Source organism: Ammospiza nelsoni, chromosome 9, assembly GCF_027579445.1.
Source record: "Ammospiza nelsoni isolate bAmmNel1 chromosome 9, bAmmNel1.pri, whole genome shotgun sequence".
In the NCBI taxonomy this organism is placed as follows: Eukaryota; Metazoa; Chordata; class Aves; order Passeriformes; family Passerellidae; genus Ammospiza; species Ammospiza nelsoni.
Window position 1 is genome coordinate 6243140 of NC_080641.1, and position 14232 is coordinate 6257371.

Genomic DNA, 14232 nt, shown 5'->3' on the forward strand with positions numbered 1-14232 from the left:
GTAATGGCTCCTGAGGAATCACCACTTTTAAGTTACAGATGTTTCAAGCAGAGAAAACCACACTTACCTGCCATTGCAACCTATTAACAAGTCACTTTGCTACTTTTGAGGTGATGCCTATATTAAAGAGCCCTCAAATGAATCTTTAAAAACCTGTGAAAAATAACTGAACTCAGATCTAGGCTGTTCTCCAAACCCTGCAGGGCAGTAGAAAGGCAAGGAAGAACCCAGCCATTGTTACTTTTGCAAAAGAAATGACATGAGATTCTCTGACAGCACTGGTGAGCTAAATAATGACCAACACACAAAAAAATCATTACAGAAGGAGAACCAAAGAAGCTGCACCAGACAATAAACTCTTTTTGTATGTTGTCACTGAAATAAAGTCAGAATTTTTGAAAGCTTATTTACTTAACACTCTTAAAATGAGAGAGGTGATCAAATGTAAGATGGCACCTGTCAAACAGTGCAAGTGGCTTTTGACAAACTCTAGGGGAAATAAACCTACTGGTTTGTAACAGCCCCAGCCAATTTACTATCTCTAAAATCAAATAATGCAAAAGTAACTCAAGAGTTGTATCCTAGCACTGAAGACTCTTTGAAAACCATAATGAAGGCACAGTCCCCAAAAGCAGAAGATACAAATTCCCTGCTAGGGAAGTCTCCAAAAACGGGTAGTAAACCAGCAATGTGTCCACAAGGATACAAAATAAAAATTTATGTACATGCTCATTTCTAAGATGTGAATGAACAAAAATTTCAACTTTTCTAATACCAGTTTTCTTAACACAAATAAAAAAAAAACCAACACAGACATCACTTACGTGCACAGATATTTCCCTTACAGACCAAAAGTCTTCACTAATTTCTCAGAATTTCTACCTTCTTCTGGCAAATAATTCAGAATTTTTAAATTTTGAGAAACTAAAAAACAAAGGCAGGAACCATCTTGTTCAAACACAGACAGCTTCCATGTAAATTCATCTGGTATATTTAATTGCCAAAATTTCATTTACACTCAGTTAAAAATAAACGAGCTGGCATTCATTTCAACCTGAAACATCCATTTTTAAAGTGTAGGCCAGAGAAATCACAGCTCAAGCAAGAGTTGCACCAAGATGGGGGATCCAGGTTGAAAGTTCATCTTTTTTTAAAGGTGAGGGAAGAAGGAAACTGAAGAGCAAGAGGGGAAAGCACTTTCCAGGAAAGTGAACAACAAACCTGCACCCTGTAATGGACTGGAATACAGACAGTGATACCTCATGGATAGGGATCCACTGGGAACATTTTAACAATTCACTCATGTTTCTTTAAGGCAAATGAGACTTAAAGGTATTTCAGTTAAAGACCTCGATGGGGCTACCAAGGATATCCTAGCACTCAGATTTTTATTGGTCATGAAATTGATACATTTTCTCTTCCAAGTATCTGTTTGAGAACTCCACGCTTTTCCAGGACTGGTGGGTGAAGAACACCTGATACCAGTCAGGTATTGCAAATACCAACCAAATCTGCAAACCCAAACCAGCAATGAGACATTCCCTCTGTAAGGGCTGCCCTAATGTCAGGGCAATGTGTTAAACCTGAACACATGGTGTGTTTAGGATACAACCAGTGGCTTCAGAACCCTCTTCCCCCCTCAGCCAGGTCAAACTTCAGCTGCCTTCCCACACAGAAGCAAGCCCTCATGCTTCCCTGCTCAATCCATTGAAAGGCAATTTGGCAGATCAAGCTCACTGGCCCAACAGGACAATCAGCAAAGTGTGTTTGAGATCACAGCTGCAAACCTTTCTCCTGAGCAAGAGTCCCCCACAGGAAAAACCAAATTAGAGCTCTCCATAGGCAAACTCTTGTGTTTTCTTCATATCCTGTGATCCTGGCATGGAAGTGAAGAACTGCAGAAACCTGCCCTAAAGGTGGGCATCATCACCTTGAGAATGACATGCCACTGATACTCAGTTCTTTCATACCAAAGGAGAACAAAAGGTCTTAAAGCACTCCAGAAAATTATCAGAGAGCAAATGTATTTTTAAGCTTCTAATTACCAGAGAACTGCTAAAGAATTGTTTTGATTTTAATCAAATCAAGCAGATCATAAATTCAATTAACTTCAAAGACTTGATGGAAAATAATGTTTACCTTATTGAGCTCTTCTATTCTTCGTATCAAATAGGGGTTACTTGAAGAATTCTCGAAGTAGACATAATCTGACAAAAAGAAAAAAAGACTCTTTAAAATATGAACTGCTAAAAATCAAATCAAAACCTTTATGAGCCTGGAGAGCAAAGCACGTGATGTTCTTCCTCTCTCTGATCAGATTATTTCCACTTAGACCACACTGTTGTCTTTACTTACTTCCTGTTCTTATCAAAATCCAGCCACTCCTCACCAGCAATATGTGATCTCTCTCTTCCCCTCCAGTTTACAAGTATGGCTCATTTACTTAGAACACAAATAGTTTCTCACCTTTTTCTCTACTTCTTGATCTTTTACACTTATGTGATCCTAGAATGCCCTCAACAAATTTCCATATCGCTGTCCAGACTTATCAGCAATATTTGTATTTTGAAGATATACTTCTAAAGTTATAGGAAAAACTTCTAAAGTTATAGGAAAAAGACAAGTTCTTACCAAAGGTAGTGCCTTAAAAAAAACAACAAACCACCCACCAAAAAAACAAAAACACCACAGAAACATGCATGAGTGCCATATAAATTATTTGGTATTAGGGAACCCCAAGCCTCAGCACTCTGTAAGCAAACAGATGCTCATGAGCTCTGAATGGACTGGCCTGTCTCTCCCAGTGCTCCAGAAGCCCTAAGCCTGAACGGAGACAAAGAGGGACTGAATCCACCTCCTGCTGACGAGGTGCTGACCTTGCACATAGATCTGACAACAATTCCTTCCCAGCTCATTTGTGTTTGGAGGAAAACACCCGTAGCCCCCGGGCATGCCTCAGGTGATCTTTTGCAATGCCGGCATTAGCACGATGCTCCGGGACGAGCTGGTGTTCAGCAGCGCTCAAACAGGGACAGCTCCTCAGGGTTACCCTCAAACCCCCTGAAATCCTGCTCAAAAGGGCTGTGGAACGCACAGATACTGCCCCCTCCTCCCCAGCCCAGAGAAGGAAGACATCCCCCAAAGGGCTCTGCTCCTGCAAAAACTGCACCAGGAGAGTTAAGGGGACCCTTTTATCTCAGGGCATTTAGCCATCACAGCCCTTCCACCTGCCCCAAGGGACACCCCTGGAGCTGCAGACACACCTCTTGTCAGACTGCTGCTCACAGCCCGTCATCCACAGGTCTCTCTGGATTTACAGACCCACCCACTTGCTGAGTGGGACACCAGAGCACAGCACTGACCACCGGGCAAGTGACCTCAAGGAAGATGCTCTTGCACTACCTGCAAAAATCCCAAATGCCCTCCTGCCCTTCAGCGGGGCTGGCTGTCTTAGGAGCAATTCACTAACCAAGAATCCCAGGGGTTATGATCCCAAGAGCAACAACTCTTAACAAACCTATTTTCCAAGCTCTTGTCTTGTTAAAAAGTGTGCTGTTGTCAAGACACCTTGATAGTGAAGTGCCAGCCTGGTCGTCGTGGGATGACCAGTGAAGAGTTTCAATGGTTATGCTCAGCACAACTCTTGGGTTACCGAGCCACAGAGTGGAACCAGGGCTAAGGAGCACTGAAATAGCACACTCAATTTTTGATATTTTTTTGCATTCTGTGCTCCAGGCCTCTCAGGCTGATCATCAGCCATCTTCACACACACCAACAAGCACCTGAGCGACCCCAAAACTGTACTCCCAACTGCAAGAGTCAGTTCCTCTTCAATATCACATCCCTGCAGCCTTTAAACTGGTGGAAGGTCTCAAGTGAGGAATAGAGTCTGGACATCTGGTTTGCAGAAAATTTTGTGGGCTGGTACCAGAAATGGTTAAAACACCCAAGTAACTAAATCCTAAATTTCCATTCCCAAACACTGGCTCTGTGCAGCACATCAAACAGGAAACAACAGGCTCAACATTACTATGACCAACTCTACCAGAAGTCACAAAACCAAACAGATATTTGGCAGTTTCAGCAATAACAACTGCTGACTGAAATAACAATGGTGGGCATTAAGCAATTTACTGATCAGCAGAGTAAAGAGAAATTATTTCTCCTACAGTTAACCACCCACAACCTATAAGGGCACTGCAGCAGAGGATGCTGAAGCCTCAAGGTGCCTCTCCAAGCTCACTGGCCACTTCTCACTGGAAGGCTCCAACAAGTGAAGAAAGGATGAGCTCTTTCCCTCCAACCCTCCAGTAATTCCTAAGACAACCAGCTACTCCTCACTTCAGGTACTTTGACTGAGGCAGATGCAAAAATATTATTTTGTAAGCACTGTGCCTGAAAATTATAAATTAAAACTAAAAATGCCAATTTATGTCTTGAAAATATAACCTTGACTTTAATCCCATGGGTTTCAGGTGGCTGTTACAAATGCTCATAGTTGACATCATTTATAATCAGCTTTTTGTGTGCATGTACACACATATATTCTCAGACACACATTTTATACCTCAAGTGAACATTAACTTCATTTTTTTTACGTAACTCCAGTTCATTGATTGTAAAATCTGGCATGGATTTAAAGAAAGCTTATCACAGATGAGTGGTTTACCAAAGAACAGCAGACAGTGGTATCCAATAATAAATAATAAACCCCCCCATTGCTGTCCAAAGGCAGAAGCAAACCTGGCCCTCAGGATGCTCCAGGAGCTGACACATGACAGTGCACAGCTGCACTCCTGGGCCAGTGCTTGGTGACTTCACCATGCCAAATCCACAGCCCAGTACATCTCATCCATGTTTTAGACTAATTCCACAACTATGCTAAGCATTTCACCACTATCCATGCAGCTAATGGAGACCTATTTCCCATTGCTCAAATTACCTGGAAAAGGGCTTCTTCCTCTCTGCAAGTAATGCAGAGCACACTGCAAACCACATAACAAAAAATAATGCATATCAGAGGAAAGTGTCTGCATTTTTCATAAAGATTTTAAATACTAGAACTACAATTAAAATGCTATCTTGAACAGAGAATGGTCTGAATTCCTGTTCCACACGTATGACATGGAAATTTTAAGTTCAACAAACCATTCTCCACACTGATGCTTGGGCTGGTGAGAACAGTTCTGAAACTCCACAAGCATCCAAGCCCAAGAAGACTGGTTTCCTGCACAGGAGGTTTAAAGCAGGCACACCACTGGGCCCCACACTGCCTTTCTCCTTGAGTAGCTCTTCCACTTCACCTCCAGCTTCTCCCCATGCCTTTCTCACACTGCCTACCCCACTAATGTGATTCCCAGTTTGCTTTCAGGGCAGTGCCTACACACACACAATAAAGAGAAACCTTCCACAGACTCCCAACAATCCAGCTGTCAATGGGAGATGTCCTGTATGTGCACAGCTGCCAGGGGTCCTTACCCTGGGCTGAAAGGGGGATGGGGAAGGAGACAAAATTAGTCTCTAGACAACAGGGAGATCTCAACTCCTACTAAGAACAGGATGGAAGAGTTCACTAAAACAAAATAAAAGGTCTAGGGACAGAAAGGTAGAGCCTGATAGCAAAGAAAACAAGTCAGGCCCTGCAAACACAACTGACTATCCTTGCTGATTTATTTGCTTTCCTACCTACAGAATTGAAGAGAAGGACTAGTCTAAAACGGCTCTGCATCCCACAAGCATGACATGCCCCTAACCACCATAAAACACACATGAAGGCAATCCCTCACCACCCAGTCTGAAGAGAGTTTCAACCCCATACCTTCCCAACAGCTGTTGGCTTCAGCTTACCATCCCTGAATTAATCAGCCGTGCATCCACACCACGCCATAATTAATGGCATCACTCAGGCATGCCACAGTTATCTGGGATCAGGCTACAACAATCACTGAGGAGTGTGGGAATACCAAAAGGCAGTAAGGACCATCACACACATCATCACCCTCTGACAAACTCTAAATGCAGCTCTTCCCCCTGCCTGTGCTGTTATAGAGCAGAAGCACCCACATACAGAAATCTATGCAAAAAAAGGCTTTATATCCCATAATACTTTTTCTGAATATGCACAACACAACTTGCCAGAAAGCAATTCTGTGTTACACAGGTAATGACTGAACTGCTAGAACACACAGACACAAGTACAGCAGCTAAAACAGGTAATGACTGAACTGCTAGAACACACAGACACAAGTACAGCAGCTAAAACTGGAATGACAGCCTACAGAGCACAGAGGAGGAAAATTTTCCATAAAGGCAGTAAGATAACAGTTCTCAATTCACAATTAACATAACAGAATTTCTTTTTGCTCTCATATGCTTCTAAGACATTATTGCAAAAGAGTTTCTTTCTCTGTCTTCTTCGTGTTCAGCTGCTGCTTATGTCTACATCAGTCCATGGAAAAGAAAATCAGGAGGGGGTACAGCAAAATAAATAACACACTCTGTCTAGAGGTCATATATTTATAAGATTAGACATGTCTGAGCTACCTAATAACCTTATGGGCTTTTAGGTGATCAAGTTGCAAAAATGCCCAAAAGTATTTTTATCCTTCCCAAGGCACACTTGCCTTCCAAGCTACAAGTGCTTTCTGAGGACTGACCTGGCTGAGTATTCCCTAGCTCACCCCCAGAAGTCTCACACAGTGAGCGCTGCACCAGCCTAGAGACTACCCAGGGTACCAGGGAGGCTGGAGCCCTCCTCTTCCCACACTCACTGCCACTGCTGGCTGCAATCTGCAATTCCAGGCACCAGATAAAGAAGTAACTTCACAGTTGTAACTATTTCCCCTCCCCAACCCACAAAGCTGCTGCCCTGAATTAGAGATGAGCATCAAGAGAGTGCAGAAACTTCTGATGACCTGCTTATTTTATGACTTCTTTTACAGGAAATATGTGGCTCCTCATACTCTGGGCTCTCCAGCTTTGGGCCAGTTTCCTTCATTAAGTTCCAGTGTTCAAATTATTCACCAGCTTTGTCCCTAAGCTGTCAATCATTTTACATTCTGGATAATACAATCCCTCTTGGTATGAAAGAGGAGGTTGGAGAGGCAACCCTACAAGTCGTGCAATCTCACCTGGCAGAGCCCAAGTCCTACTGCCTTCTGGCTCTTCAAAAAGCAGCAACACTCCCAGCAGCAGTCACCCAATGAAATGTTTAGTTAGAGCAGAGTTTCAATAGAGAAAGCCTCACCAGCACAGTACTTTCATTACCAGAAAGGCAAAACTGAAACAGTTCTGTCTATTGCAAAAGGAATTATGGGGTCTAACACATCTGGCAATACACACAAATCCGGTATTTACAAATTAATGTCTTTCACAGATCAACAAAGGTATGAAAGATACACTGCCAGCAGGGGCTCAATTTGCATTTACAGGACAGCAGGATCTGTGGCTACTGCATGCACTGGATGCATCAGGCTGAGGATGAGGCAGCACATGCTATGGGGAACACCAGCACTGCCACCCAACTCCTTACAAGTTAAAACAAATACCTATAAAAACACTATAGCCAGCTAGTGAGGGACATGGCAAAAGCAAACATCTCCCCTCCACACAGTTACCAGCAAACATCACTAGTTTAGCAGGGGTAAGTTGAAGTACCCCAGTTAAATCAAGGCAGCTTTGCTCTGTTTCTTGAGCAAGGATTATCTAAACATTCACAAGGTAAACAAAATGTTCATGTTATATTTTCTTCCAAATGTGCAGAATGAGAAAGAGACAGCCAATGTTACTTGGCTGTTTTGAGATGCAACCTATGGATCACTTTTTCTGACAGGCCTCCAAAAATCCAGATTCAATATTACCCAAAACATAAGTCAAAGGAAAAGCAATTCATGGCAAGATCTATCTAACAGGACAACAGATTATGCACAGGCCTATAAAAAAGTTGATACAGTAGTTTATCCATGCCAGGTGTTATAGCAAGAGTTATTGCAACAACAGCCCAAACAAGAACAAAAAAAACCTTCACCAAAACACCAAACTCTGAAGGACCTGTAATAGCAATAAACAAAAAATAAAGTACCTTCCATACAGAAATCTATTCAAGGTAAGACATAACCTATATTTTTGAAGTCAAAAGAAAAATAAATCAAAGTTAATGACATGCAACTTGCTTGGACAAACTATTGATTGCTTAATCCACTTTAAACTCTGAAATATTATGATATTTGGAATTTTCCAGATGTCTTCTGTTCTTTGTTTTCTATCATTGCAAGGGAGGGGGCAAGAAAAATTCCTGTCCAGCCATCTAGTATCATTTTTTTGACTGATTCTTAGTGAAACAAGGTTGATGCAACTCCATTATTCATGCATTAGTTCTTCCCTATTAACTCCTGAACCCTTTGTTCAGACATTTCACAAATGGACAGAAGTCTCAAAGATAATTAAGTTCTGATCATTGTTCCCTACACAAAAGGCATAGATACAAAAACTACAAGTGAGAAAGGTAAGACAGAGATATTAAATGGTTCCTGTTTCAGAAACAATTAATAGACTGGGTTTTAAAGCAAATCACTGGAGACTGCACAGTGTTTGGAGGAATTATCAGAAGTCCTTGCTTGCTGATGCACCTCTCAACTCCCCCATTGTCAGTGCTGCTCAAGGCAGGTCCTGGGCTCAATTAACTTCTAACCTGATTCACAATGGCCAGGTGTGCTCCCAAATGTTCCCCCTCTCTGCCAGGGAGGAAGGCAGGCATTCTCACAGCCATCACCTAGGGACTGAAGATCTCAGCTCTGTATGTACCCAAAGCTCACACAGGTGGTACCTTTCCCAGTAAAAGTGTACAATTCCCAAGTAAAGGGAAGAACCACCTCATGGAAGAAAACCCACAACTTCTGGATTGCCAATATCCTTATTTCTGTTCCTCACAGCGCTATTGGCTGTTTTCACTTGCAGACATTTTGGAAACAAAACAAAGGACAGGGGTGTGCTGGTGCTTTTGACAAAGAGATTATGGGTGCCAGCTGTACTTCATGGTAAGAACTGTGCCATACTAGAGTAACTGCTACTAGGGATGCCACCCCAAAGGGGACAAAAAGTCTGCAAAAAAGACTAGAAAAGAAACTACAAGAACCCTAGAAATAAAATGAAGCTTCAAAAGCACTACCCTGAGGACAAAGAAGCAATTTTACTGTTAGAAATCAATTATATGGCAGTTCAAGAAAACCAATTTCAATTAATCCACTCCCAAAATTCCAGCTATAACTAAGGCACATTTGCATGTGGCACTGACACTTCAGGTTCACTGAGCCAACTCCCTCCAGCTTCCTGCAGGACAAACCTATGCTAAACATTCCTAGAGAACAACTTCTTTTATTCTGTGCTTTACAGGAGACATCAAAGCACCATTTGAAGGCCTCTGGACACAAAGCCTCTTCTGCCACTTCAGTTCCCAAGAATGTAGCCGTACCAACATTTTCTGCAGCAGCAAAGTTGTGAACCTATGTAATTTCAGCTGCATCCAGTGCCATTCTTTGTGCGTCAATACCATGGAAATAGTTCAGGCTTAAAAAAAGAAAAACCTTCCCCAAGGGGTGTTGTAAGGGAAGGCCAGGATGGTCTAATTTACACAAGAGTCACTTGAGCAGACAGAGAAACTAGTGAGAGTTCCTTAAATCATGGGGGAGTATTTGGAGGGGGTAGGGGGATGGAAGAGGAGTATCCTCAAGCTACACCCTAACAAAAATCACCATCTGTAGCAGCCAAGAAAACAGCCTGTTCCGTTGTAATTGTCATTGCTAAGGACAGATAAGAAAAGCATTCTTTTCCAAAAGATATTTAGGCAGCAAAGAAGATGACAAGAAACTAGCATTGTGTTCCCTGCAAGAATCTGGAGTTGCAAAACAAGAACCTCTGTAGTACTCAAGACACCAAGTTTAGCATCACCTTGAGAAAAAAATAAACTGAAAAAAGTTGTGTTTCTTGTTCAGTTTACTTGCTTCTTTAAGGGCAACGTTGAACTTCAGTTTGTCAAAGTGAATTAACAGCTTAGGCCATGGTATGACAATGTATTAAGTCCAAAGGTAGGGCTTTGAGTGCCACATCAGAAACATCACGGCTTCACAACGCAAAAGACGGACAAAGTGTAAACTCCTGCCAGCGTTCCTGCAGATGTTTCTTCAAACCAGAGTGCCAGTGAAGCTGATTCATCCTCCACCCTCTCAAACTGTGACAGCCTCTCCCTGCACATGGTAAACACAGTTAGGCACTCACATGGGTCAAAAAACTGTCTCCAACCAAACCAAGCCCTGCCCAAGCTGTGTTAGCCTGGCAGAGGAAGGGGAGAACAGCTACAACTGCTTCAATGGACACCCTACCAAAAGAAACAGCCACAGAAACTGTCTCACTTGGCTGGTTCAAATTTGCTCAGATGTTGACAATTTAACTCTGTAAGGACAAGCCCTGTGCTAAATCAGGAATGATCTGTTCACACCACACTAACTTCATGCTTGGTCAAGTGTCATCTGTCCTCCTACATCTTGCATGAAAGCATAAAGTCCCCAAATTAATTAATAAGTGTGCAATTGAACAGAAACATGACCATGTTTCTGACCCATGATCTGGCAATACACAGAACCACAGAAGCCCAGGCACCATGGAGACTCAACAGCTTGCAAGTAACACACGTGTAAAGGACTGGAGAAGCCCAAGTCTTTCCTCCACCTGCAAACTCACTTTTAAGCCACCAACTAACTTCTTTGCTTTGCTTCACTGATCAATGCCAAGTAAAAATTATTTCACAAATGCTTCTCCTTCCTAAAGGTGGTCCAGCCAAAGAGCTGGAAGAGAGGAACATGTGAATGGTTTCTTTGAGGCTGGGCTACAGCCCAAAATCTGGACCAGTACTTTGCAGATCCTTCCAGATTTGATTTTACAAATAAAGAGGGACAAGGAACCACTCCAGATCTTCAAAGACACTCTGAAGCAGGGCCTCTTTGCATACTGGATTTATGGTGGTGAACTCCAAAGACCCAGAACCAAAATATCTTACAGGAGCACCTCTCCCAACAGCTCCCGTTACCCAAACCTCATGGGAAACTGAGGCAAAGCAGCTGCAGGACTTGGTCACTCACCTGCTTGGGGATTTAAGAAAAAAATAATGTGCTTGGAAAGCAACAAGATAGAGTACAAAAAGCACCTTACTTGGTGCAGAAGTAACACAGATTTCACAGGTTACTTTTTGCCAGCAGATGCCCAGAACTACCAGAAGCCAGCCTCCAACAGCTCATACCTTTGCTTTCAAGTGACCCCAAACTGCTCAGGAGTGCTTTATACATCAAAATAAAAACAGTAACAGCAACCACCTCATTCTCTCCTCATCCTACTGGGGAGACTGGGCACCTCATATCATTAAAGAAATCAGGACGATTAAACATGAAAAGTTGCTTGAAAAAAAATGGATGCAAGTGGAAGGAACATTTTGACACTCACCAAAATCCATCTAGTTAAACAAAACAAGTTTTAAAGTCTTTTTTCCACACTTTTAAATCAAGTGTCTTTTCTGCCCCCAGCCCAGCCCTCCCAGAACTGTCCCCAGGCACAGCCTCCCACCCAGCAGCCCAGAGCAGCCTCAACTCTCCAATGGAACAAAACTCAGCCCTGTCACTCCATGGGCCAGCTGCAAATGGCTTGCAGCTCTTACAAATGCAGAGCTGTCACAGCTCTGGCCCCCAACACACCTAAGCTGGCTGACAGCACTCCCCCCCATGCAGCATTCCCCAATAAAAGGCTGACAAATACTGATATGGGGGAGAGGAGAAAGGGAAGGAAAGGGAGACTGCAAAACATTTTGAGATAAACTTGTGTAACTAGAAACAATGAAAGGAAAAGATCAAGAAACCCACTGCCTAACTGTTGCTGAAAGGTGATAAGCTAGAAGCTGTCCTAAATTTATTAGGGCAAATGACTGCAGAAGCCTATTAGTAATTTTCAAGAATAAACTCTCATTTTTATCTTTACAGGTTATTTAATACCTCTCTTCTAAACCCATTCCCAGCTCAGGTTACCTGCAAGGTCAGAAAACAAAAACCCAGCAAGCACAAGCAAAACAAGGCTATATTGCACAGGAAGCCCTCCTGTCACCCAAAACACACACACGCTGACAGGAGGTTTACAAGTGATCCTGCAGTCAAATGATATGAATTGGCTCCAGATTCAGACTCCGGCAACATGTTCTATGCAAGCTTCCTTAACAGCCCTCAGTTCTTCACCAGGAAAGCTCAAACAATTATTACTGACATTATTATTGTGATGCCAAGAGGACTGATGCACCATCCCCGTGCTCAGAGCTCTCTGGCAGCACTAAGGAAAACAAGAGCTGCAGGCTGGATGCCAAGGGGGAGTAGGGAATGGGGTGGGGGCAGGTCAAACCAGTCCCCAGCCACACATGCCCAGCACCCTAAGGTAGCAGAGAGAGGATGTCATGTTGCCATTCCTAAAAACTGTGGGGACTACACTAATAAAAGATGTGCGACTGCAGCACACACAGGCAGACACACCACCACCAGCTACAAAGTAGTAGCCAGTAAATTCTGGAGCTGAAGCCTCCAGCACACTGGAATAAAGCTGCTGTGAACCTTGGGTGCCCACATCAGGCACTGTGGGTCATCATTTCCCTCACTTCAAAGCTATTAGATGCAGCAAGTACCTCTATGCTCAACTGCCTTGTGATCAGATCTCCCAATGCCAGTTAAACATACCTTAAATGTACCACAGACTGAAAAAACAGTGATAATTCTGTAGCTGAGCATGCCCCCAAACAAGAGGGTAACCCATAAAAGTCAAAAACACATAAAAGACTCCATCTGAAAGTATTGACTGACATTTATCTCAGCAAAAGTGCTGTCTTCAGTAGTTCTTCCTGCATCCTTCCTATCAGTTCTTTCCCCATCCCCTTGTTGCCTGCCCTCCCACTGAGCCCATTCAGCTGTTCACACAGTCCCACAGTGAACCAGATTGGGTAGCTGATGCAAGATTAAAAATAATCCAGGAAAAAACAAAAAGTGAGGAGGAGGGAGGTGGAAAAAAATTAAGTTCCTCAAATCAGTGCAAGATGAAAATGCAAAAAAATAATTGTTTCACTGCATCAAGGGAAGGCCACAGGGTCATAAACCTGCAGTGGGGCTCAGTCAGCTAAAGGAGCACTTGTCACACCAGAGTTAAACTCTCCTGGCGAAGGTGGAGACACAATACCTGCTGGAAAGTCTCTTGATACCAAGATGACCTGTTCCCTTCCAGGCAGCTGACACAGCACTCCCCTGAAAGCAGAGCCTGGCACTAGCCAGAACAATGAGCATGTCTCTCCCACGTGCATTTTTTCATCAGAGGCCCCAAATTCCAGCTCAGAGGTCCCAAGCTTCTCCGATCTGGTGTTTATCCAACATTCCCATACACTCTGTGATCATGCAGGCTGCCAGTCCTGCCCATGAAGAGGCAAACCAGCCCACCACGACTCCTTCCAAGTGAAAGCAGTCCACTTTCCTCGTGCTGCCATTTGTTTCGTGGCTGTACAGCAGCTGTTAAGAAAATCTTCACTTCTGCTACACCGGAGGCAGGCAATTCCAGGGTTTCCTACAGGCCAACAACTAAGATCCTCCATTTCATTTTGGAATTTGACACCCTGGCATTCTTCCCCACACATTTCCAAAGTTTTACATCCCCCCTGAACTGTGCTAGCTTGTGACAGTCCCATCTGTATTGGAAACCAACTCCCTTCCCATCAGAAACCAACCAGGAGAAACTTGGCAGGATCCAGCAGAGCCAGCTGCTCTTTCCAACAACTGGATGCCACCAGCCAACTTACCCCAGAGCCTGACAACCATCCAAGGGGCAGCTCCTAAGCCCCCAGCACGGCCACTCTGCTTCTCACACAAAGGGGAAGAGTCCAGCCCCACAGCACGGGCTCCTCAGCTCCTCTACCCAGCAACACATGAAGAGAACAACACACTTCATGTCCACTTGTTGTCAACCCACCAGTGGCTTCTGAAAACAACAATTCATGGTGCTTCATGCCCAGGCCTAAAGCAGTGATCACCTTTTCTGAGGGAACAGAGCTTCCAGGAGCAGTATTGATCTGTAGTGAGCAAGCTGCTTTTGGCAGCTGTTAGGTCTGGAGCTCACGCAGCACATCCGTAGTCACAAGTGTAATAAGAGATTATCTGCTGAGTGTTTGTC

The 14232-nt window shown here is 43.5% G+C and overlaps 1 protein-coding gene across 3 annotated transcripts in view; it reads right to left on the bottom strand.

Moving 5' to 3' along the window:
* The window catches only part of MTA1 (metastasis associated 1), a 74115-nt gene that overhangs the window by 57446 nt on the left and 2437 nt on the right, over nucleotides 1–14232 (bottom strand). For all 3 annotated transcript variants that reach the window (XR_009418973.1, XM_059478140.1, XM_059478139.1), the window contains exon 2: nucleotides 2140–2207. Coding sequence is in view for 2 of the 3 variants with exons in the window: in XM_059478140.1 (XP_059334123.1) it covers nucleotides 2140–2207 (68 nt within the window). In the remaining variant the exon portion in view is untranslated. The remainder of the gene's footprint in view (nucleotides 1–2139; nucleotides 2208–14232) is intronic.